A 25,444-nucleotide genomic window follows, 5' to 3' on the forward strand; every position below is an offset into this window, starting at 1 on the left:
GCTACTTTGAAGAATCTAAAATCAAAAATATTTTTTAGATTGGTTTTACTTTTTGGTTTTACTGCATAATTCCATATGTGTTATTTCATAGTTGTGATGTCTTCACTATTATTCTACAATGTAGAAAATAGTAAAAATAAATAATTATTTGATATTGAGATAAAAACAGTTACATTGGACCTTTAAGTGACAGTATTTTTGTGTGGGCATGTGCAGACAGGTCAGCAATGACAGCTCTCAAAAAAACTTGTTTGTGAAGTCAACACCTTTTCACCACACTTGGGGTGTATTCAGCTGGTCAGTCTTTGTCATGAAAAGAGCGGGTGATCTTAATATTTTATATATTCAGTGTCATTTATATGCCACTACGACTCCAGTTTGGACAATTGCTGTCCCAATTGTTGCGCAATTACTACAGAGTTATACATGTGTCTGTGGGTGTGTGATGGCGTAACAGGGAAATCCACGTGTGTTTACAAGCCATAGGGGGCCAGGTTGGGACGAGGGGTCAGAGGCCAGCCTTCCGGCAGTGCCTATAAAATGTGCTGTGTCTGTATGGTGCGTGTTCATATTTGTCTTCACACTTCTGTGTCCCACCAGCCCTGGTTGTGTGTGTTTCCCTCCTCTTTCTGCTGGGTCCTGATTGGCCTGCAGACTCTCCTCCCTGGCCATGATGGAGGAGCCCTTTGCTTATATAATGAACAGTGTGAGGGTGTGTAAATTACAGTCCTCACCATATGCATTTGGACAGTAAAGCTAACATTTTTATTTTGTCTATATACTTCAGCATTTTGGATTTTAGAAAAAATGATTAATATGAGTCGAAAATAAAGAATGTCATCTTTTATTTTAGGGTTTTTCATTACATATCTGTTTAACCATTTAGACATGAAAGCACTTTATGTATCTAGTCCCCCCATTTGAAGAAATCATAAGTATTTTGACAAATTCACTTATAGCGTATTGAAGTAGTCAAACATTTAGTATTTGGTCTAGTATTTGGTGTCTTGCGACTCTTCAAACTTGTTTGCCTTTTGTTTTGGCTGTGTTTTGGCTATTGCTCAATATTAACTGTATGGTGAAAGATGTTGGGTGTCATGTTGGAGTCACTTTGTGAGTATAGAAGGCATTCATTTGGATGCTGCCATGATTCTGAAAAATCATGACCGAATCATCAATAATGACGAGTGAGCAAGTTACAGAGGCACAAAGACGATACCCCCCCAATGAGAGGATCATCTGTTGTTGTAGCCTCTGTAATTCTCATACTCATCATTATTCATGATCCGTTCAGGAATTGTCTTCATCTTGGCAGCATCACAATGAATTTAGAAGTGTTCAGAAACATCTTCTCTGCTCATTTAAAAAGAAAATCCCTCCAGACACCATTCATTTACGTTTCAGGAAGACATACGGACAACAGATATGTATGAAAATACCCCAAAATAAAAGATGACATTCTGTACTATCATTTGATCTCAAATCCAAAATGCTAGAGTATAGAGACAACATTTATATTTTAGCTCCACTGTCCCAATAAATATGGCGAGGACTGTATGTACATGTACATGTGTACTATTTGGTGACAGTGCGTACCCATGAGGGTTAACATTTTTGAACACCACCGTTTGTCACAGTGCTAACAAGGCTAAAGCCATAGTGGATGTGAGGATCTACTTCAGCACTTTTAACATATCACCCAGTGTTTGTGGATGGGATACACGCACACGGGAGTTTATGTATAGCAGGAATCCTTTTACAAGAGTGACTGTTATCCGGTTGAGAAACAACTCCAAGCTCCTTCTGCCATAGGCACATTTGAGAGGATTAGATACTCTTAATGCCATACAGTATAAGCTAGGAGTCTGTTTGGTACTGGGCATAGGTTACTGTAGAATCTGTAAAGTATCTCACATGTGACAAAAATGTGGACAACCCTACTGTAGATCTTTTTCCAGGTGGTTAGTGAAGGCAGACTGTCCACCAGCTAAAGAAAACTCTAGAAGGTCATGAACTCTAGACCTGGTGCAGGTTCCCCACCCTGTGATTTTAGAGTGTAAACATCTCTACCACCTCAGCCTATCATACAGTTGACCTTATTGTATTTGTGTAATCAATATACTAAAGAGGATTATCATAGGTCAATACAGGGGTGTGTATCAAACTTTCAACAGCATAGATTGGTCACTTTTTTCTAATTTAGCACACAGAAACTAGAGACCATGAGTAACTTGGTCAAAAATAATGGCACAGAGTGGCCTATAGATGGCGCTGTTATAAGTAGTCTTACTTAAACCCTCATATTCGTTACCCTGTTTGACCTAGAGACTTGAACTTTGCATGTAGGTGCTTTTGTTCATGCTGAACAAATTTGCCTCAAGGACTCATAAGGTCTGTCAGGATAGATTTTCCTCCATCTTGTAGCCCATGGTACATCTCTTAACTCTTAACTTAGTTTGAGAAAAGCTAAGGGATTGATTAAGTGATGGCGGAGTTATTGATAAATCAGGAATTCAGATTTTACGTGTTAAATCTACTCCACGTAAATCTACTCAGCAAGGCCTAACATCAAACTTTTTAGGGTCATCAAAGTCATTGCCATGATGGACCATGTTAAGTTTGACATTGATATCTTAAAAATTAAGGAAACTATTAACAATTCACTTTTTTGACTATGTAACGCTAATGCTTAAAATAATCATAAAAATTCTTCTGATGGACTAAAAGTCAGATTCACTGCAAATTTGGTCTTTGGACTAATCACAATAGTCGCTAAATAGTTTGAGAAAATAATATTGATGCGTTCAAAGATGGCCACACAATATATCAGCAGATGCATATTAGCACACGGCTGAGTTATTGACAAATGAAAAAACTGATTTTATGTGTCCATTTAAACCACTGTAAATCCGCTCCATATTGGCCTATCAACTTGAAACTTGTTATCGCTATCATGGACGTCACGCAGATGAACCACACTGAATTTGATATTGCTATCTAAAAAACTGTTAACAACTCATCCTTTGTATATGTAACGCTAACGCTCAAAATCATCTGCAATCATCTTCTCATGAACCATATGTCAGATTCACTCCATATGTTGTATTTAGACTCATTACATCAGTCTTTAATGGTTTTGAGATTGTTTCTGCATTCAAAATATAGAAGCTCAATAGATTAAGTAATGACTTTAAGAATGATTACCTGCTGCATTCAAAGATAACCAACTTGCAGCATTTGTGTCATCCTTGTGGTATTGAGAGAGAAACATGGTAATGCTTTCACTAATGGCACATAAAGGAAGATAGTTCGGACATGATAGAGTGCTCGCTTTCTTATCCAACTGATCTGGTGTCCTTTCTGTCATCCTGTGAACCCTGTTCATTGCTGCTTGCAGCTGTCTTTTTGTATGGTTATACTGAAGCTCCTCTGTTTTAGAGTGTCATTCTGATCCTCCATTGTTCACTTTTCCTGGAAACGAGTCCTTTTGTATCAGATAGAGTAACACCCTGTTAACAGTGACTATACTCTCCGCATAGGAGAACCCTTTGAATAACCCTTTTTGGTTCCAGGTAGAACCCTTGTGATTCCAGGCAGAACCCTTTGGGTTTTCATGTAGAACCCGTTCCACATCAAAATGATTCTCCCTGGAACCAAAAGGGGTTCTCCAATGGGGACAGTCGAAAGAACTGTTTTGGAACCCTCTTTTCTAAGAATGTAGTGTTGTTGGGTCATGCTCACCCATGCGTGTGTGCGTGCGTGCGCTTCTGTGTCCGTACGTGCGTTTGAAGTACGCGTGCGTCCATCTATGTGTCATAAATAAACATTGAATTATTTGTGTTCCAGGTGGATTATGCTAAAGTGCTTCACTACGTGGGTGCAGGGGTGGCTTTTCCCACCAGTATACTGTTTGTGTGTCTGCAGTCAGCCCTGACCTACCGGCTGGCGAAGACCCAGAGAGAATATAACATGGGCCACCTTCGACTGGGGATGAGCTTGCTAGCCTTCATCACCCTGGTCTTCAGTATCCTTTACACTGGTCGTCACTGTAAAAGAGAGAGTCAGAGAGACATGAAGGAAGTACGTATGTGTTACATGGCCCCCTGCGGGATAAAGGCATATTTTGCATACATGCTGTTGATATAAGTATGTGTGTGTGTGCGCATGTGTGTTTCCACATGCAATCTCTCAGTAGTCCCTCTGTCTAGATAGGTGCTGTTGTTCTCCTTAACCCTCTGTCCCTCCCAGGCGGTGTCTTCTTTGTCCAGGAGAGCTTTGCCCTGCAACACGCCTCCGCCATCTTTGAGTGGCTGTTCTGCATCATCATCATGCTCTTCTTTGGGACCTTTGCCTTTGAGTTTGGGGACATGTCCGGGGATACCCTTATGGTGCTGGCCAGAGGGGGTGTCCAGGGCTTTTCCAGCAGTGACCACAAGGCTGAGGAGGCAGGAGGGCCCAACCACCACTACCAACCAGATGGCATAGCAATGCTGTAGGCCTATCAAAGGGAAGCTTCTGTGCCCACTGACCAATCACAAACAGGGTTGGAGTGGGAAGAGTGGATGCCTGACCAATCATAGACCACCAAAGGGCATGAGGACGACAGACTCTCCAAATGGACCTGCTCGGTATTGCACATAGCTAAAGCACCCAAAGCTTTTCTAGCCATTGACCAAAGACTAATATCATGTTATTGCCATATTTGTACTGCGTTGCAGTAGACAGTACAGGGTGGATTGCAAAACATATGTTACAAGTGCCTTTTGGAAGGAACACAGGTAGGCGCGCGCACACACACACACACACACACACACACACACACACACACACACACACACACACACACACACACACCTTCCCTGTCCTTTTCTTTCATCATTATGTAATCACTCTTGATTACGAGAACTTGTTCGCTTGCCGTGTATCAGATCCAATGTCTTGAGTGAGTGCCTGAAAAATCTTTAATGACTAAGCAGAATATGGCTGGGTCAGTACCTGTGTTATGTTTGGCCATTCAGGCACTGAACTCTGCATCACATTGTTTCTACTCAGGAAAATCTGTTACATCACCAGCTGTTGTTCAGTGCCTTTTAACAGGACCTTAAAGGGAAATTAAAGTCAAACAAAAGAGCTAGTGTTGTTTTCTGTGCTCAGAGATATTTGTTTTATATCAGAGGTTTGATTGTTGTATTGTATGAAATAAAAGCAAATAGGGTAAAGGGAGGTTCTGTTCAGGTGCAGTGACCCTTGTTGTTTCATTTTGTGAGGGACTATGTGAAAGGTGTCTGAAAACCTAGATTTGGTGTTGTGTGTTACGCATTGAAACCAGTAGAGGGCCCCCTGATCAATGGTTTTGTTGCAGTGTCATCTGATACAGAGAAAGTGTTACAGTGGGAAAGAAAGCAAACCAGAGAAATGAATCACTTTGAAAGTGTATCCTTGTACCAAATTGATGACAAGAATAAGAAATGTTAATACAAACATGTTATTTTATGTATGCTGTTAAATTTTTCAGGTATTAATGCAACTATAGACAGATCTGTCTATTTATCGTCTAGAACCTGTTTTTGTCATTCATAATTTTCCAAAGTGCTTTTTGTATCTTAAAAAGAAAGATTCACCCATTTTGAATATTATTTTTTTTAAATCTCTGAGCTGTGTTCTATTGATTCAATGTTTCATGCCAATCTGATCAATTGCTGTTCAAGCAGGTAGAGATACAAAATGTATCACACCGGCTATGACAATTAGCGTTTTGAAAGTTCTATATCTTGAAAACTTGATTTCTGACATGCAAGACATTTTGGGACTGTATCAACAGTGGACTAATGAAACAAATACCAAAGGATAGTTTGAGTGGATTATTACTTTAAGGTGAGCATTATCAATGCACCAGCAAAGAATAAAACCCTTTTCTGAGAATTAACTCTTATAGAGACTGATGAAAAGACATATACATTTAATGTTTTATTGCTCAAAACCCTATTTACATTTTCCTGTTATCTATTGACAAACTGTATATGAAGGATCTGAGCTCATCTGGTTTCAGAGCAGTTACAGTAATGCAAGAGAGATGATTATGTAGATGACGAGGCAAGCGGGACAAGGTAACAGCACTGACACAACATTCTCAGTAGTTTTTTCTACATTGAACCAAAATGTGGCTACATACCATTTTACTCTAAACCCTCCACGCTCAGAAAAAGCTAGAGCCCTGCCTCTGGTAATATCTCTACAATAAAAGCTTTCTAACATAAAAGCATGTAGAAGTCGTGTATCTTTCAAAGAGATTTTGTGTATTTGTGCCTTGATTTGAATGAAGTTTCACAAAGCACTCAACTATACTATTGAACCTCTAATTGATCAACGTTACTTGAAAACCCTTTCCTGAATTTTGTTAGAAAAGGTTTTGATAAAGGGAATTAAGAATGAACGCCACTTCACATGTCAATCACAGCATGTCAAATACAGTGTAGTCAACAGATCTTCTTTGGTGTTATCAATTAGTATTAAAATACCCAGTGCAGTCAAAATATTTTTTTCTGTGTTTTGTATCATATTGGACATATTGTTGAAAATACAGTTTACACAGGACCTTGTAATAAGCAGATTTTGTATGGGTGGAGTTTTGGCTTGCCTGGTGACATCACCAGGCGGTATACGTTAATAGACCAATAACAAAGTGAGTTCCAAACCTCTCTGCCAATAAGTTATTTTTCAGGATGCATATTCTTCCCATTAGGCCCCTCACTCAGACCACTGTTTTTTGCAAAAAAGCTATTTGACCATTTTAATTTGAACTACTATAGTAAGGTGTTTAATTGTTACCCACATTTTTTTGATATTGAGATAAAAAAAAATGGCTGCATTGGGCCTGAAAGAATATGTAACTACTACGTAAAGTATGGCTATTCTACCTTTAGATTTGGTCATTTGCTTAATAACGACAGGCGGTTTTAGCGGTTACAACAGGCCTAAAGTGGAGTTAACCCAATTTCTTTTTTATCCAGCTTAATGTTTTAGGCATTACTGAAAACAAAACAAAAATGAAAACTGCACCAAAAAGGAAGTTGTGTTTGTGAGACAAGCCACATGTATGGGGGTGTGTAGTATAGGTTAAAAATACTTTGAAAATACCATACAGCCATCTCACATATCTGATGACCATTGAGGTCATAGCCACCACTGCCCCTTCCCCACCCCTCATCATATGACCGAGATGTTTGGGTTTTCAGTTTTCAGCCAAAGAGAGAGCGAGAGAGAGTACACTCCCCCTACTCCAACCTTGCCCACCCTCCCCTGTACCCCTAACAGCTGCCAGCATGGCTGTCACGTACTGGTCAACATAGACAGCTGCCCATGTCACCGCTGCCCGTTGCCTGCCGCGCCACACACTAGAAGTTGAGGTTCTTGGCCACCTCCCAGGGAAACTCCTTCCTGCCAAAGTGGCCATAGCAGGCCGTCTTCTGATAGATGGGCCTTTTCAGGTCCAGGTCTCTGTGGACGAATATCCAGCAAGGTATTCCAGTCAAATCTCATTGCTGCCACTTAGTGTTGACGACAGGGAATATTTACATGCACACAAGCACACAAGACTAGTGCAATAAGATTTTCTTAGCATGTGACCTGATCAGGAAAAACTCTGGATCCTATTTGCTGCTTATAACTAAGGCCCAGAATTACTCATGGCCTGGTTGCATGATCAGGAAAAACACTATGTATGACTGAGGGGAAATTGACAAGAATATTGTCCCACCTGACAATGACCCCAGGCCGGAGGTCAAAGTTCTTGTTGACGATATGCAGCAGCTCCTTCTCACTCTTCTGGGAGGACCCATAGGTGAACAGGGAAATAGACAATGGTGCTGCCACTCCAATGGCATAGGACACCTGGATCACAAACACGCACAGGATATCAACTCCTCAGTTCCAATAGAAATGACTGGCATTGTTTACTTCGGTTCGGTTGACAGTGTCCAAGGGTTAGAGAAGTATACGGTTGAATCTCTCACCTGCACCAGCACCCTCCTGCACAGATTGGACTTAACCAGGGACTTGGCGACCCAGCGTGCGGCGTAGGCGGCAGACCGGTCCACCTTGGTGTAGTCCTTACCAGAGAAGGCCCCGCCACCGTGGGCACCCCAGCCACCATATGTGTCCACAATGATCTTCCTACCGGTTACCCCAGCATCACCCTTTCATAAACAGAGATGTGTGAATGTATGAAAGCAGACAAAGACTACAGGTTGTATCCTTCACGCATATGAAATGATGAACTTGTCATCAATAAAATAAAACGATTCAAGCAAATATTCTACACCAATCACCACCCAGACACTACAAAGAACCAAACATCCTTTGTAACTGAGCTACTGGAGAGGAAGGAACTTTTACTGATAGCTTGAAGTGAACTGAAAGTAGATAAAGTAAGGTCAGGAAGATCTCCTTAGTGGAGGGAGGAACAGCCACCTTGGCTTAAAGAGGTGAGGGGGCGGCAGGTAGCCTAGTGGTTGAGAGCGTTGGGCCAGTAACCAGAAGGTCGCTGGCTCGAATCCCCGAGCTGACTAGGTGAAAAATCTGCGGATGTGCCCTTGAGCAAGGCACTTAACCCTGAATTGGATAAGACCATCTGCTAAATGACTAAAATGTAAAAAACCTATGTGGCCTCTAATAGCTCAACCGGGATTGTTAGAGCCTAACAAATGGGACAATGATAACGGTTACCTGGGGCCCACCAATCACAAAGCGTCCGCTGGGCTGCAGGTGATAGATGGTGTTGTCGTCCAGGTACCTGGCCGGCACAACGGCCTTGATGACCTTCTCCTTCAGTATCTCCTTCTGCTCTTCCAGGCTCACGTAGTCGTCGTGCTGCACTGAGATGACCACTGTGTGAACTCTACGAGGGATCACTGCCCCGTTCTCCTGGGTGTAGTGAACTGTCACCTGGAGAGAAGGGGCGTGAGGGGAGAGTTTTCCAGCCCAGCACTAACACACCTTTAAAATAATATCTAATCAAATGACTAATCTTCATTCTGAGCCATACTTATATACATCAGGTGTTACTGTTGGGCTGGAACAAAAGCCTGAGAACTGCAATAAAATCATTGTGTTGGGGGATTTTAGTATTCATGTTGACAAAGAAACTGACTACAAGGCCATTGAATTTATTAATCTTTTAAGCTCTATGGACTTTATCCAACATGCTGCTGGGCCCACCCATAACCACAGCCATACTCTGGACCTGGTTATTACCAAGGGGCTTTGTATTGACATATCCTCTATTGTTGATGTTGCTTTATCTGATAACCACTGTATTTTTTACTACCTTGTTGCCCATAGCATAGGCTAATACTGAATGCATTATTACGAAACGCTATTTTACCTCTGAAGTTGCCACAGATTTTATTGAGTGTATGAACAATACTCCACCACCTATTCTGCCTTCCTCTTGTGATCACTTTAATAGCAAATTAAGGGCAACCATTGATGCCATAGTTCCAGTTAAGTTGAAAAAGGACACATCCAAACGAAGCCCCTCGGATGAGTGAGGAAACTAATCAATTAAAGAGAAAATACAGGAAGGCAGAGCGCAAGTGGAGAAATTCCAAGTTGCATGTCCATTATGATACTTTGAGAGAGCAACTTGGCATATACAGTACCAGTCAAAAGTTTGGACACACTTACTCATTCAAGGGTTTTTCTATATTTTTACTATTTTCTACATCGTAGAATAATAGTGAAGACATCAAAACTATAAAATAACACATATGGAATCATTTAGCAACCAGAAAAGTGTTAAACAAATCAAAATATATTATATTTTTGAGATTCTTCAAAGTAGCCACCCTTTGCCTTGATGACAGCGTTGCACACTCTTGGCATTCTCTCAACCAGCTTCATGAGGTAGTCACCTGGAATGCTTTTCAATTAACAGGTGTGCCTTGTTAAAAGTTAATTTGTGGAATTTCTTTCCTTCTTAATGCATTTGAGCCAATCAGTTGTGTTGTGACAAGGTAGGGGTGGTATACAGAAGATAGCCCTTTTTGGTAAAAGACCATGTCCATATTATGGCAAGAACAGCTCAAATAAGCAAAGAGAAACGACAGACCATCATTACTTTTAGACATGAAGGTCAGTCAATACTGAAAATTTCAAGAAGTTTGAAAACGCTATGATGAAACTGACTCTCATGAGGACCGCCACAGGAAAGGAAGACCCAGAGTTACCTCTGCTGCAGAGGATAAGTTCATTAGAGTTACCAGCCTCAGAAATTGCAGCCCCAATAAATGCTTCACAGAGTTCAAGTAACAGACACATCTCAACATCAACTGTTCAGAGGAGACTACGTGAATCAGGCCTTCATGGTCACATTTACCAGGAAGGAGAGTGATGGAGTGCTGCATCAGATGACCTGGCCTCCACAATCACCCGACCTCAACCCAGTTGAGATGATTTGGGATGAGTTGGACCACAGAGTGAAGGAAAAGCAGCCAACAAGTGCTCAGCATATGTGGGAACTCCTTCAAGACTGTTGGAAAACCATTCCAGCTGAAGCTGGTTGAGAAAATGCCAAGAGTGTGCACCTGTTGTTTTACGAAGCAAGTGACAAATAAAATTAGATTGATCTCCTGCGCCAAGATGAAATGTGGCACACTTCGCTTTTGTCGCCAGTGAACCCCTGGAACTCAAAATAACACCTTGAGAGAGTTCTCAGATTCCCCCAAAAAACAATCACTTTAGCGCTGGAGCTTTTGCCAAGGGCCCCCGTCCCTGTGGGACAGATGGACAACGGTCTCCCCTAAAGACCAATGAGAGTTGTCCATGGGAAGATGGGGGAGGAGAATAAAACAGACCACGGAAGAGTCCAGGCCTTGGAATCCATGTTCTCTATGTCATCATGGTCATGGTGTAAACCAATATCCATGACTGGGTTCAGTGTAAACACAAGAATAGCTTCCAGTCCATTTGACTTTAAAGGCAATCACCTTGACTTGTGAGGATGTGCACATGAATGTGGACGTGTGTGTGTGTAAGTTATTATATAAGACTGGATATTGGAAAGCAAGGGACAGTGGGTCTCCAAAAAAGGGTCGCTCCTGTTGCTTTGAGAGGGTTCATGTTCAATGGCCATTTATGAAAACACCTAGCTGATGTATAATGGAATGATCACAAGGATCGGCTCCAGGCTCTTCAGTCAGAACATAACCAGGGATGGTCAAAAATGACAAAATGTATACAAAATACTTGTATACAAAATACTTGTATTTTGACATTTATTTAATTAAAATACATGTATTTGTATGTTAAAATACACAAATACATTTGCAATTAACCGGCCAGAACAGCAACACTCTCAGTAACGTCTACTGAAGCCTTTGACTTGCTATGACTGTGATATGTTGTTGTTTATCTGCCTTAGTTGAATGCACTCACTGTAAGTCACTCTGTATAATAGTGTCTGCTAAATAACCAAAATGCATATGTGAAAATGAACATATCAAAATGAACTGCAAAGCACACTGGGTACTATTATTGGCCGTATTATGTCATGTCCAGATGGGATACAGTTTAACTTAATTCTCCTAGCCTGCTACATTAATTATCCTAACCCGCTGCGTTAGTTCCCCTTAAACCTGATACGAAAAGTCAGTTTTGCTATATACCTTCTACATTTCTTTTGGGGGGGGGGGGGGGGGTCAGAGCCCATTCAAGTAATACACAGCATGCTTTGCAATTGTCCATTTTCACACACACATTTATATTTAGTTAATTTAGCAGATGCTCTTATCACACCATAGTGCTATCAAACTTCTGATACCAATGCAGGGTGAAAAGGGGGCCACAAAATGGTGAACCTCTAAAAACACTGTATAGAAAAGTATTTTGCAAATACAAATTACAGCTCTCGAATGTATCTTGTTACAAAATACATTGGAGTGTAGTTCAGCCCAGCGTAATACAATTGACAACATACTCAAAAGTTATTGAAATGCATATTTCAAATAAGTGGATCCGAAATACTGCCCATTTCTGAGCTTAACCATATTTATCTTCCATCATCATCATCATACCTGTGTCTTGGAGTCAGGGCGGAGCCAGGGGACAGTGCCGTTCCGCCTCAGTTCAGCCATCTTGGCATTGAGTTTGTGGGCGAGGATGATGGTGAGAGGCATGCACTCCTCGGTCTCATCAGTGGCATAGCCAAACATCAGACCCTGCAAACCAAGCACAGGCAGTTCAGAATGACATCACCTCACACACCTAACGCCTCAGACCCCAATTGTTGAAGGATCTGTTTAATCACCTGGTCTCCTGCTCCAATGTCACTCTCCATCCGGTCAATGTGAACTCCCTGGGCGATGTCAGGGGACTGCTGCTCCAGAGCCACCAGCACGTTACAGGTCTTATAGTCAAAACCTGAGGGGAGTGAAACATGACATGCAATAACTGCCATGTGGCCGGATTTAACTAACTTAATCTGGCCTGGCCTGGGTGGGGGGGTGGGTATGTTGTGCACACCTGGGCTATGACAACTCATGCTGAAAAGAAAAGGGTAGTGGGAGAGCAATGTCATATATACTAGGGTAGAGGAAATGATTTATCCAAGTCCAATATTACCTTTATCTGAGTTGTCATAGCCGATTTGCCTGATGGTATCCCTCACAGTTGTCTGGTAGTCCACGTTGGCCCGAGATGTAATCTCCCCACAGAGTAGCACCATGCCAGTCTTACACACAGTCTCTGTTCACAACACACAATGGTTAGAATGCTGACCATATGCCTGATGATACAACGAGTGTACAAAACATTAGGAACACCTTTTTGCATCCCTTTTTGCCCTCAGAACAGCCTCAGCATGGACTCTACAAGGTGTTGAAAGCATTCCACATGGATGCTGGCCCACGTTGACTCCAATGTTTCCCACAGTTGTGTTAAGTTGGCTGGATGTCCTTTGGGTGGTGGGCCATCCTTGATACCACAGGAGGACGGGCTCGTGGTAATGGCTGGAGCAGAATGAGTGAAATGGTTTAAATACATCAAACACACGGTTTCCATGTGTTTGATGCCATTCCATTCGCTCTGTTCCAGCCATTATTATGTGCCATCATCCCCTCAGCAGCCGCTACTGCTTGATACACACGAGAAATCGTTGAGCCTGAAAAATCCAGCAGCGTTGCAATTCTTGACAGAAACCGGTGCGCCTGACACCAACTACCATACCCCGTTCAAAGGCACTTAAACCTTGTCTTTCCCATTCACCCTCTGAATGGCACACATACACAATCCGTCTCAACTGTCTCAAAGCTTAAAAATCTTTCTTTAACCTGTCACCTCCCCTTCGTCTACACTGATTGAAGTGGATTTAACAGGTGACATCATTAAGGGATCATAGCTTTCACCTGAATTCACCTGGTCAGTCTATGTCATGGAAAGAACATAATGTTCATAATGTTTTGTACACTCAGTGTACATTTTACTGAAAATAGTATTTTATTTTGAGAAAGACGGTCCGTCGTTTTAGTAAATAATCCATGCTCAGGCCAAAGACTGAAGAACTTCAACAGCATCTGGGTCTGTATGTATCAAGCATCTCAAAATAGGAGCGATCATATTCATTGTGAACTATAAGCCAAAAGTGATCCTAGATCAGCACTCCTCCTACTCTGAGATGCTCAATACAGGTGTAGGATCTTAATTTGAGCAGGTTTGCTACAGCAGGAAAATAATCCTGCACCAACAGGAAATGTGAATTATTGTGTGGATTATAATGATCATTTTTGTGGAGGGTTGATATATTTTTCAATTCTGAAAAGTGGGAATTACAAACCTCAGAAGCCTTTTTAAACCTTAAATACACTACAAGTGTTAAATGTTCTGCATTGCATGAAAGGTTCTCCTGCAATAAGGTGATCAAGTTCTACATCGGTACATCCCTGATCAAAGGCTGAGAAGTTTGTCCTGTGCTGCCATATAGTGGTGAGATGTTCTCCTCCACTCACCACAGGCCACCTTGGCATCTGGGTCTTGCTTCAGGTGAGCATCCAGCACAGCATCACTGATCTGGTCACATATCTTATCTGGAAAAATAATGTTGTAACGTCATTAATTTGTCAATGTCAACAATGTAGCCGTGACTCTGTTTGCATAATTGTTTGGTAATGCAACGGGATGTAGATTATTAATAAATCATGTAGTGTATTTGGGGGATTAGCCTGACAGGAAGTCAAACCTGGGTAACAATCAGTCCAACACCTTAACCACTACACCAAGAGGTCCAAAACTCTTGATCAGGTTGCTACTGTAGGTGTTGTACAGAAAGTATTCATACCCCTTGACTTACAGTGCATTCGGAAAGTATTCAGACCCCTTCCCTTTTTCAACATTTTGTTACATTACAAACGTATTCTAAAATGGATTAAAAAAAATAATTATCATCAATCTACACACAATACCCCATAATGACAAAGCAAGACATTTTTTTAGGTTTTTTAAAATAATTTATTAAAAATAAAAAACAGAAATAACTTATTTACATAACAACTCAGACCCTTTGCTATGAGAGTCAAAATTGAGCTCAGGTGCATCCTGTTTCCATTGATCATCCTTGATGTTTCTACAACTTGATTGGAGTCCACCTGTGGTAAATTAAATTGATGGGACATGATTTGGAAAGGCACACACCTGTCTATATAAGGTCCTACAGTTGACAGTGCATGTCAGAACAAAAACCAATCTATGAGGTCGAAGGAATTATCAATCTCTGCAGCACTCAATCAGGCCGTTGTGGTAGAGTGGCCAGACGGAAGCCACTCCTCAGTAAAAGGCACATGACAGCCCGCTTGGAGTTTGCCAAAAGGCACCTAAAAGGACTCTCAGACCATGAGAAACAAGATTCTCTGGTCTGATGAAACCAAGATTGAACTCTTTGGCCTGAATGCCAAGCATCACGTCTGGAGGAAACCTGGCACCATCCCTACGGTGAAGAATTGTGGTGGCAGCGTCATGAGGTGGGGATGTTTTTCAGCGGCAGGGACTGGGAGACTAGTCAGGATCGAGGGAAAGATGAACAGGACCCCATTAACATCGACGGGGATGTAGTGGAGCGGGTCGAGAGTTTCAAGTTCCTTAGTGTCCACATCACCAACACACTATTATAGTCCAAACACACCAAGACAGTCGTGAAGAGGGCACAACAAAACCTATTCCCCCTCAGGAGACTGAAAAGATTTGGCATGGGCACCCAGATCCTCAAAATGTTCTACAGCTGCACCATCGAGAGCATCCTGACCAGTTGCATCACCGCCTGGTATGGCAACTGCTCGGCAGCTGACCGTAAGTCACTACAGAGGGTAGTGCGTACGGCCCAGTACATCACTGGGGCAAAGCTTCCTGCCATCCAGGATCTATATAATAGGCGGTGTCAGAGGAAAGCCCATACAATTGTCAGAGACTTCAGTCACCCAAGTCATAGACTGTTTTCTCTGCTACCGCACGGCAAGCGGTACCGGAGCACCAAGTCTAGGACCAAAAGGCTCCTTAACAGCTTCTACCCCCAAGCCACAAGACTGCTGAACAATCAATCAAATGGCCACTGGACTATTTACATTGACCCCCCTTCCCCCCCATTTGTTTTGTACACTGCTGCTACTCGCTGTTTATTATCTATGCATAGTCACTTCACCCCTACCTACATGTACAAATTACCTTAACTAACCTTTACCCCAGCACACTGACTTGGTACCGGAGCCCCCTGTATACTCTATAGCCTCGTTATTGTTATGTTATTGTGTTACTTTTTATTATTTAAACTTTTTTACTTTAGTTTCTTTGGTAAATATTTTCTTATCTCTTCTCTGCACTTCTCTGCACTGGTTAAGGGCTTGGAAGTAAGCATTTCACGGTAAGGTCTGCGCATGTGACAAATAAAGTTTGATTTGATTTGATCTCAAGGATGATCAAAGGAAATTGGATGCAACTGAGCTCAATTTGGAGTGTCATAACAAATGGGTGTGGATACTTTTATTTTTATTTATTTCATCTTTATTTAACCAGGTAAGCTAGTTGAGAACAAGTTCTCATTTACAACTGCGACCTGGCCAAGATAAAGCAAAGCAGTGCGACACAAACAACAACACAGAGTTACACATGGAATAAACAAGCGTACAGTCAATAACACAATAGAAAAAAAAGAGAGTCTATATACAGTGTGTGCAAATGGCATGAGGAGGTAAGGCAATAAATAGGCCATAGTAGCGAAGTAATTACAATTTAGCAAATGAACACTGGAGTGATAGATGAGCAGATGGTGATGTGCAAGTAGAAATACTGGTGTGCAAAAGAGCAGAAAAGTAAATTAAAACAATATGGGGATGAGGTAGGTTGATTGGGTGGGCTATTTACAGATGGGCTATGTACAGCTGCAGCGATCCGTTAGCTGCTCAGATAGCTGATGTTTAAAGTTAGTGAGGGAAATATAAGTCCCCAGCTTCAGAGATTTTTGCAATTCGTTCCAGTCATTGGCAGCAGAGACCTGGAAGGAAAGGCGGCCAAAGGAGGTGTTGGCTTTGGGGATGACCAGTGAGATATACCTGCTGGAGAACGTCCTACGGGTGGGTGTTGTTATCGTGACCAGTGAGCTGAGATAAGGCAGAGCTTTACCTAGCATAGACGTATAGATGACCTGGAGCCAGTGGGTCTGGCGACGAATACGTAGCGAGGGCCAGCTGTTTAGAGCATACAGGTCGCAGTGGTGGGTGGTATAATGGGCTTTGGTGACAAAACAGATGGCACTGTGATAGACTGCATCTAGTTTGCTGAGTAGAGTGTTAGAAGCTATTTTGTAAAAGACATCGCTGAAGTCGAGGATCGGTAGGAGAGTCAGTTTTACGAGGGTATGTTTGGCAGCATGAGTGAAGGAGGCTTTGTTGCGAAATAGGAAGCCGATTTTAGATTTAATTTGGGATTGGAGATGTTTAATATGAGTCTGGAAGGAGAGTTTACAGTCTTGCCAGACACCTAGGTATTTGTAGTTGTCCACATATTCTAAGTCAGTACCGTACAGAGTAGTGATGCTAGTCGGGCGGGTGCGGGCAGCGAATGGTTGAAAAGCATGCATTTGGTTTTACTAGCGTTTAAGAGCAGTTGGAGGCCACGGAAGGAGTGTTGTATGGCATGGAAGCTTGTTTGGAGGTTAGTTAACACAGTGTCCAAAGAAGGGCCAGATGTATACAGAATGGTGTCGTCAGAATGGTGGATCAGAGAATCACCCACAGCAAGAGCGACAATGTTGATATATACAGAGAAAAGAGTCGGCCCGAGAATTGAACCCTGTGGTACCCCCATAGAGACTGCCAGAGGTCCGGACAACAGGCCCTCCAATTTGACACACTGAACTCTGTCTGAGAAGTAGTTGGTGAACCAGGCGAGGCAGTCATTTGAGAAACCAAGGCTGCTGAGTCTGCCGATAAGAATACTGTGATTGACAGAGTCTAAAGCCTTGGCCAGGTCGATGAAGACGGCTGCACAGAACTGTCTTTTATCGATGGCGGTTAAGATATCGTTTAGTACCTTGAGCGTGGCTGAAGTGCACCCGTGACCAGCTCGAAAACCGGACTGCACAGCGGAGAAGGTATGGTGGGTTTCGAAATGGTCAGTGATCTGTTTATTAACTTGGCTTTTGAAGACTTTAGAAAGGCAGGGCAGGATGGATATAGGTCTATAACAGTTTGGGTCTAGAGTGTCACCCCCTTTGAAGATGGGGATGACCACGGCAGCTTTCCATTCTTTAGGGATCTCGGACGATACGAAAGAGGTTGAACAGACTGGTAATAGGGGTTGCAACAATGGCGGTGGATAATTTTAGAAAGAGAGGGTCCAGATTGTCTAGCCCAGCTGATTTGTACGGGTCCAGGTTTTGCAGCTCTTTCAGAACATCTGATATCTGGATTTGGGTGAAGGAGAAGCTGGGGAGGCTTGGGCAAGAAGCTGCGGGGGGTGAGGAGCTGTTCGCCGGGGTTGGGGTAGCCAGGAGGAAAGCATGGCCAGCTGTAAAGAAATGCTTATTGAAATTCTCGATTATCGTGGATTTATCAGTGGTGACAGTGTTACCTAGCCTCAGTGCAGTGGGCAGCTGGGAGGAGGTGCTCTTATTCTCCATGGACTTTACAGTGTCCCAAAACGTTTTGGAGTTTGTGCTACAGGATGCAAATTTCTGTTTGAAAAAGCTAGCGTTTGCTTTCCTGACTGACTGCATATCGTGGGGACTATTCGATGCTTGTGCAGTCCGCCACAGGATGTTTTTGTGCTGGTCGAGGGCAGTCAGGTCTGGAGTGAACCAAGGGCTATATCTGTTCTTAGTTCTACATTTTTTGAAAGGGGCATGCTTATTTAAGATGGTGAGGAAATGACTTTTAAAGAACGACCAGGCATCGTCTGCTGACGGGATGAGGTCAATATCCTTCCAGGATACCCGGGCCAGGTCGATTAGAAAAGCCTGCTCGCATAAGTGTTTTAGGGAGCGTTTGACAGTGAGGAGGGGTGGTCGTTTGACCCATAGCGGATGCAGGCAGTGTACGCTGAGATCCTGATTGAAAACAGCAGAGGTGTATTTGGAGGGCAAGTTGGTCAGGATAATATCTATGAGGGTGCCCATGTTTACGGATTTAGGGTTGAACCTGGTGGGTTCCTTGATAATTTGTGTGAGATTGAGGGCATCTAGCTTAGATTGTAGGACTGCCGGGGTGTTAAGCATATCCCAGTTTAGGTCACCTAACAGAACGAACTTTGAAGATAGATGGGGCAATCAATTCACATATGGTGTCCAGGGCACAGCTGGGAGCTGAGGGGGGTCTATAACAGGTGGCAACAGTGAGAGACTTATTTCTGGAGAGAATCATTTTTAAAATTAGAAGCTCGAACTGTTTGGGCATAGACCTGGAAAGTATGACAGAACTTTGCAGGCTATCTCTGGAGTAGATTGCAATTCCTCCCCCTTTGGCAGTTCTATCTTGACGGAAAATGTAGTAGTCCGGTATGGAAATCTCCGAATTTTTGGTGGCCTTCCTAAGCCAGGATTCAGACACGGCAAGGACATCAGGGTTGGCGGAGTGTGCTAAAGCAGTGAGTAAATCAAACTTAGGGAGGAGGCTTCTGATGTTAACATGCATGAAACCAAGGCTTTTTCGGTTACAGAAGTCAAGAAATGAGAGTGCCTGGGGACACGCAGGGCCTGGGTTAACCTCCACATTATCTGAGGAACAGAGGAGGAGTAGGACGGTACGGCTAAAGACTATCAAAACTGGTCGTCTAGTGCATTGGGGACAGAGAATAAAAGGAGCAGGTTTCTGGGCGTGGTAGAACAGATTCAGAGCATAATGTACAGACAAGGGTATGGTGGGGTGTGGGTACAGTGGAGGTAAACCCAGGCACCGAGTGATGATAAGAGAGGTTGCATCTCTGGACGGGCTAGTTATGCTGGGTGAGGTCACCGCATGTGTGGGAGGTGGGACAAAGGAGGTATCTGAGGGATGTTGAGCGGGACTAGGGGCTCCGCTGTAAACTAAAACAATGATAACTATCCAAAACAACAGTGTACAAGGAATATTGACATTTGAGAGAGACATAAAGCAAGGCATAAAGCAATCACAGGTGTTGATTGGGAGAGCTAGCTAAGATAGCCAACAACAGCTAATCAGCTAAGACAACAACAGGTAAAATGGCGATGAATGGGCAGAGAGGGTCGGTTAACTACACACAGGGCCTGAGTTCGAGGCTGGGGCCGACAGATAAAGAAAAATAAACAAAATGGAGTACCGTGATTAATGAACAGTCTAGCAGGTATCAGCTATGTAGCCAAGTGATCATAGGGTCCAGCGAACAGCAGTAGATGGAACAGGGAAGCTGCGGGGTAGTCGTTACTACGCTAGCACGCTGGAGACACAGCGTTTAAAGTTAGCAGGCCGGGGTAAGTAGAAGCGTCTGCTCCGACGTCCGGCAAAGGCCGGTTGAGTTACGTTGGCGGACCAGTCGTGGTGGTACGGCGGGGCGCCGTGTTGACAAATGGTCCGGGCCAGATGGTGAAAGAGGTATTATAGTTGTAGTTTTATTGTTTTATTGTAGTTGTACTTAATGTAAAATAGATATTTCTGAATTTCATTTTCAATACATTTGCAAAAATGTCTAAAAACATGAAAGACTTGAAGATTGCTGTTAACCGTCACTCCCCATCTAACTTAACAGAGCTTGAGAAAATCTGCTAGGAAGAATGGAAGAAAATCCCCAAATCCAGATGTGCAAAGCTGATACAGACATACCCAAGATAATTCAAAGCTGTAATCGCCGCCAAAGGTGCATCTACAAAGTATTAACTCAGGGGTGTGAATACTTATGCTACCCGACCAAGCAAAAAGGCAGTACCTGCTCATAGCGTGGAACTGAGAAAATGGCTTTTATTTACCTTGGTTTCACAGTAACTTTATGCAGTTACTTCTAACATGACCCCCATTTTCTCCAAAACACAATACAATAGAGGTAGGATACTTGTCTACATGATTAAGCATGTATTTAATGTAGCAAAAATGACATTAACTCATTTTCGAACAAATGAGAAGTTACTGCCTTTTTTCTTGGTTGGGAGTATGTAAATTCAATATTTCTCTATTCGATTTTCAATACATTTGCAAAAAAATCTAAAAACATATTTTCACTTTGTCATTATGGGGTATTGTGTGTAGATGGGTAAGAAAAAAATCTTTAATACATTTTGAATTCAAGCTGTAACACAACAAAATGTGGAATAAGTCAAGGGGTATGAATACTTTCTGAAGGCACTGTAACTGACGATAATGGGCCTCCTGAAGTTGATGAGGTGGTTTCCTGGCTTGACCTTTTGCAGCACATGGCAGAAGCCAAGTCAAGACCTAGATTATATTTCACCCTTCTGTCAGAGTACTACTCTTGGTTGGCTCATATTAGGTGCTCCAACCCTCGGAATAGCTTTAGTTCTGTTAACGCATACCTCTGTGGCGTGCTTTACTCCACACTGGCAGTCAATATACACCACCATATTAGTGCATATATCAACTCATTGTGTAAACTTCATAAGGAGGTTGAGTGTTCAAACTATTTAATATTCATAATCAGGACTGTGATAGTTTCACATTTTTGTTATATTCTTTGATTGATGTTGATATGCCTTCATTTAAAGAGATATGAGATATTCAGTCTATACCCATCAATCTAAATAAATACAAATTTGACTTAATTGTTATGTTTGTAACCTTTATGTTTCTGGTTTTCTCCCATTAACACTGAACAAAAATATAAACGCAACATGTAGTGTTGGCCCCATGATTCATGAGCTGAAATAAAAAAATCCCAGAAATCTTCCATATGCACAAAAAGCTTATTTCTCTCAAATTTTGTGCACTAATTTGTTTACATCCCTGTTAGTGAGCATTTCTCCTTCGCCAAGATAATCCATCACCTGATAGGTGTGGCATATCAAGAAGCTGATTAAACTGCATGATAATTACACAGGTGCACCTTGTCCTGGGGACAATAAAAGGCCACTCTAAAATGTGCAGTTTTGTCACACAACACAATGCCACAGATGTCTCAAGTTTTGAGGGAGCGTGCAATTGGCATGCTGACTGCAGGAATGTCTCTACCAAAAGCCGCCTCATTGTTTTAGAGAATCTGTTAGTACGTCCAACCGGCCTCACAACCGCAGGCCACATGTATAGCATCGTGTGAGCGAGCAGTTTGCTGACATTGTGAACAGAGTGTCCCATGGTGGCGGTGAGGTTAGGTTATGGTATGGGCAGGCATAAACTAGGGACAACAAACACAATTGCATTTTATCGATGGCAATTTGAATGCACAGAGATACTGTGACGAGATCCTGAGAGGCATTGTGGTGCCAATGCTCTGCTGCCATCACCTCATGTTTCACCATGATAATGCACGGCCCCATGTCAAAAGGATCTGTACACAATGCCTGAAAGCTGAAAATATCCCAGTGCTTCCATGGCCTGCACACTCACGACACATGTCACCCATTGAGCATGTTTGGGATGCTCTGGATTAACGTGAATGGCAGCATGTTCCAGTTCCCACCAATATCCAGCAACTTCGCACAGCCATTGAAAAGGAGTGGGATAAGATTCCGCAGGCCACATTCAACAGCCTGTTCAACTCTATTTGAATGTAATGTCACGCTGCATGAGGCAAATGGTGGTCACTGCAGATAGTGACTTGTTTTATGATCCACGCCCCCACCTTTTTTTTTAAGGTATCTGTGACCAACAGATGCATATCAAAACATGTATTAACCATGTAATGAGTGGAGTGTTTTTAACGTGAGACAACATGAGAGCATACCATAATTAGTGAGGGAAAGTGTGGTACAGTAATTGATATGTGAGCAGATCAAGTTGTCTCTGGACACATAGCGACATTAAATGCAGAGAAGGTACTTGGTCATCATGAAGCAGGTGTCAGGGCATATGTTGCCTAAGTTGCATGGCACTGCTCCAGGTGTATGTGTAATCATGTGTGGAGCACAGGAGGTCGGTGGTTTCTATGTGTTTGATGCCGTTCCATTCCCTCCGTTCTAGCCATTATTATGAGCCATCCTTCCCTCAGCAGCCTCCTCTAGTTTGGAGTATACATCATATGTTGAAGGGAGCGAGAAAGAGAGACAGGGTGCTTTGGTAAGTATGTATCAATATTTATATTCATAATTACACATTCACAGTAGCAGTTAGTACTGTACTGTAAGTACTGTCAGGAGTATAGTAGGCCTACTGTATGTCAACAGAGGTGAAAGTGAATTATACCACCTTCCCCTTCCATTTGCTTGACCCGTCCTACTGGAGTAACTGGGGAGTAACAGCAACACATGCATCCATAAATTGTCAATGGTGTCTCTACAGCACCTCTGTAGCATGCTCCCCCTTTTATTGAATTGTGCAGGCATCCAATTCTACTACCAACTTCTGTACTCTCTCAATCTGTTTTCTCTCAGTTTACATGGTGCAAACTCTTAGAGAATAAGCTCCTTTGTGTCTCCTCCTTCCGTTTCTTCCTGCATGGCATAAGCAACCATTCAAATACAGTACAACTAATTCATAAAACCCATTGGTGTCAGCGGTGGGATCTCGGGGGAAAAAACACTTTCTACTGATGCACTGCATGACATTCTATGATTCTGTTTTGTTGCATGGGGACCATGCAAAGGCATAGGGGTGTTACGGTATCCAGACTAGAGCTGTCTACTCACCTGGGTGTCCTTCTCCCACAGACTCAGAGGTAAACATGAATGACCCATAGTGCTCAGCGTCATACAATCCGTCCACTGGCCCGTTCATTGTGGTCTGAGCAGCTCAACGATGCAGAGGAAGTTAGAGTAGGCTAAAAAGCCTAAATAGAGAGATAACTATAGTAAATGACGAGTAGAGCAGAGGCTGCTGTACCAGCTACTGCGTCCTTCTACGCAAGAGGCTAAGAGAGAAAGAGGGAAGAGAGAGGGAATGTGAGAGACTTTACTGGAGCCACAACTTTCCTCTATATAAGGCAAGGACAACATACACACTCATGCACACACACTCATACACTCTCCATGAAAGGGGGTGGGGGTCATGTGAACCGGTGGGTTAGACCATTCAGAAGAGGGAAAGAGGGAGAGAGGGATTACAATTTCCTGGATAAACTTGTTTTTAACTCCTCATGTGCTGAGCAGCGGATCCTTCCATTCAACCATTGTCTTACTTGAGGTTTATTCAATGAATGCCCTGTTCATAGAAAGTCACCACATGGAGTGGTGTATTATATTACTGTGAAAAATTTATATTAATTTTATGGAGTGGCTTCTCCTGTCTTTCCCCCCCTATTCTCTCTCTTTTTGTCACAAGGGGCCCCTCACTTTCCTGGCGGGATCACTGTGCCTGTGTACACAGAGTCAGGCCCGGTAGAGTTATAAGCCCAGCCCTGGCAGTAGCTGCTGGAATCCATGGTTCTAATGAAGACATGCCTGATTGAAACTAGGCACTATACAGCATGACGCAATGCATTCAGTTGAGCATTAAACGATGAACCATCAAATTATTTACAGGTATTTTTTTAGAATGGACAAGAAGTGTTAAGGTTAAAGCGTTGCTTGTTTTAAAAAAAATTAAACATATGTCTGAGTTTCATGTTTGAGTTGATTTTCTTGTCAACCCGTCTGCTACAAGACATCGCTGACCCTGGCCCCATACTGTAACGACAACATAGAGTGGGGTCAGAGTTCAGACAGAGGTCAAACCAAAGGACTATGACTCTGGCTCTAGGTGTATATAATTAGATTTTCGGACAAGTTATCCTGCAGCCCAATTAAAGTGGGATTTGATTTTACACTACACCGTGGACCTAAATGGTATAGGCCTATATGAATATTTGCACCTCCAAGGGCTTCCAAAGTGTGAAAAGTAAGACATACTTGAACATGAGCTTCTCAAATATGAACTGTCCCATGGTATCCATCCTGTGTGGAGTACACTAGAAATATAGTCATGGATGTAACAGTCTAATTGAAGTGGTGTTGTAATATTAATAAAGTGTCCAATAGCCTACAATTTCCCATTAATAATGCTAACCTTTCCAATTCAAATGTCCTCATCCAGAGGATGGTATGTGGTGGTGCTTGGGGATCTGGGTCAGGTGTTGGTGAGATGATTGCTGGTGCGACCGCTAAGCAGCGGCAGCGTGCATAGGGCTGAGATCCCCTTGCCTCTTCAGCAATTATGGGGAATGTGGCAGCTGCCTGCAGGGTGTGTTGGTAGATCCCGGTATATCTCACCGATGTGTGTGACCCTGACAATCTCTGGTTTCATGAACCCTAAACCCTAAAATATGTCACAACCAAAACAAAAGCATTGGATTATTGATAAACATCACAAACCTTATCTCTGCTGAGTGCAGTGAAAAAGGTGTGCGTGTGTGTGTGTGTGTGTGTGTGTGTGTGTGTGTGTGTGTGTGTGTGTGTGTGTTTCAAACTTAATGACCCCAGACGAGCAACTGAAACCTCATAGCAAGCCGAATCACTGACTCCCAGATCTTATTAAATTAATAATTAATAATAATTATATGGATTCCCTGCCCTAATGTAATGTATGGTCATAGATGACTAGGTAAATACTGTAGCATGCACCCTAACTACACATAGAACAAAGGTATAAGATACCTAGCAAACCTTTTTCTATTTCAATTAGCAATGGAATTATTTAGTTCACACAGGCCTATAAAACCATTACTGAAGTGTAAATGGGTTGAAATACAGACTTAATATGTGGTATACCTTGTAATTGGTGACATTATATGTAATTTCAATGAAATTATAGTCGATATTTAAAAAATTGAAATAAAATGCACGTGGTACATCTTTGCAAGCTCTACTTCTTACTAC

General features: G+C 42.5%; 2 protein-coding genes across 3 annotated transcripts in view; one reads left to right on the forward strand and one right to left on the reverse strand.

The window, feature by feature from the left end:
* The window catches only part of LOC106579282 (transmembrane protein 150A), a 45,823-nt gene extending 39,897 nt beyond the window's left edge, over positions 1-5,926 (forward strand). For both annotated transcript variants that reach the window (XM_014159060.3, XM_014159061.3), the window contains 2 exons: positions 3,847-4,024; positions 4,249-5,926. In XM_014159060.3, coding sequence (XP_014014535.1) covers positions 3,847-4,024; positions 4,249-4,496 — 426 coding nt within the window. In that variant the 3' untranslated portion in view covers positions 4,497-5,926. The remainder of the gene's footprint in view (positions 1-3,846; positions 4,025-4,248) is intronic.
* A 28-nt stretch (positions 5,927-5,954) lies between these two features.
* On the reverse strand, positions 5,955-23,610 carry LOC106579281 (S-adenosylmethionine synthase). The gene is made up of 9 exons (XM_014159059.2): positions 23,282-23,610; positions 14,001-14,078; positions 12,619-12,741; positions 12,305-12,417; positions 12,072-12,215; positions 8,725-8,943; positions 8,013-8,195; positions 7,757-7,890; positions 5,955-7,497 (listed from the first exon to the last, which is right to left on the reverse strand). Exons 1-9 carry the CDS (start codon positions 23,367-23,369, stop codon positions 7,395-7,397), a joined length of 1,185 nt encoding a protein of 394 aa, XP_014014534.1. The 5' UTR covers positions 23,370-23,610; the 3' UTR covers positions 5,955-7,394.
* Positions 23,611-25,444: the final 1,834 nt, after the last annotated feature.

This window comes from Salmo salar, chromosome 19 (assembly GCF_965601325.2).
Source record: "Salmo salar chromosome 19, fSalSal1, whole genome shotgun sequence".
NCBI lineage: Eukaryota > Metazoa > Chordata > Actinopteri > Salmoniformes > Salmonidae > Salmo > Salmo salar.

Bases quoted from the DNA above. Each gene is read 5' to 3' on its own strand.
- LOC106579281 (XM_014159059.2), bottom strand. From the start codon at position 23,369: ATGAACGGGCCAGTGGACGGATTGTATGACGCTGAGCACTATGGGTCA. The intron at 12,216-12,304 runs GTGATTAAACAG...CTTGGTTTGCAG, and splicing joins ACATTGGAGCAGGAGACCAG to GGTCTGATGTTTGGCTATGC. The intron at 7,891-8,012 runs GTGAGAGATTCA...TTTGTGATCCAG, and splicing joins GCAGGAGGGTGCTGGTGCAG to GTGTCCTATGCCATTGGAGT.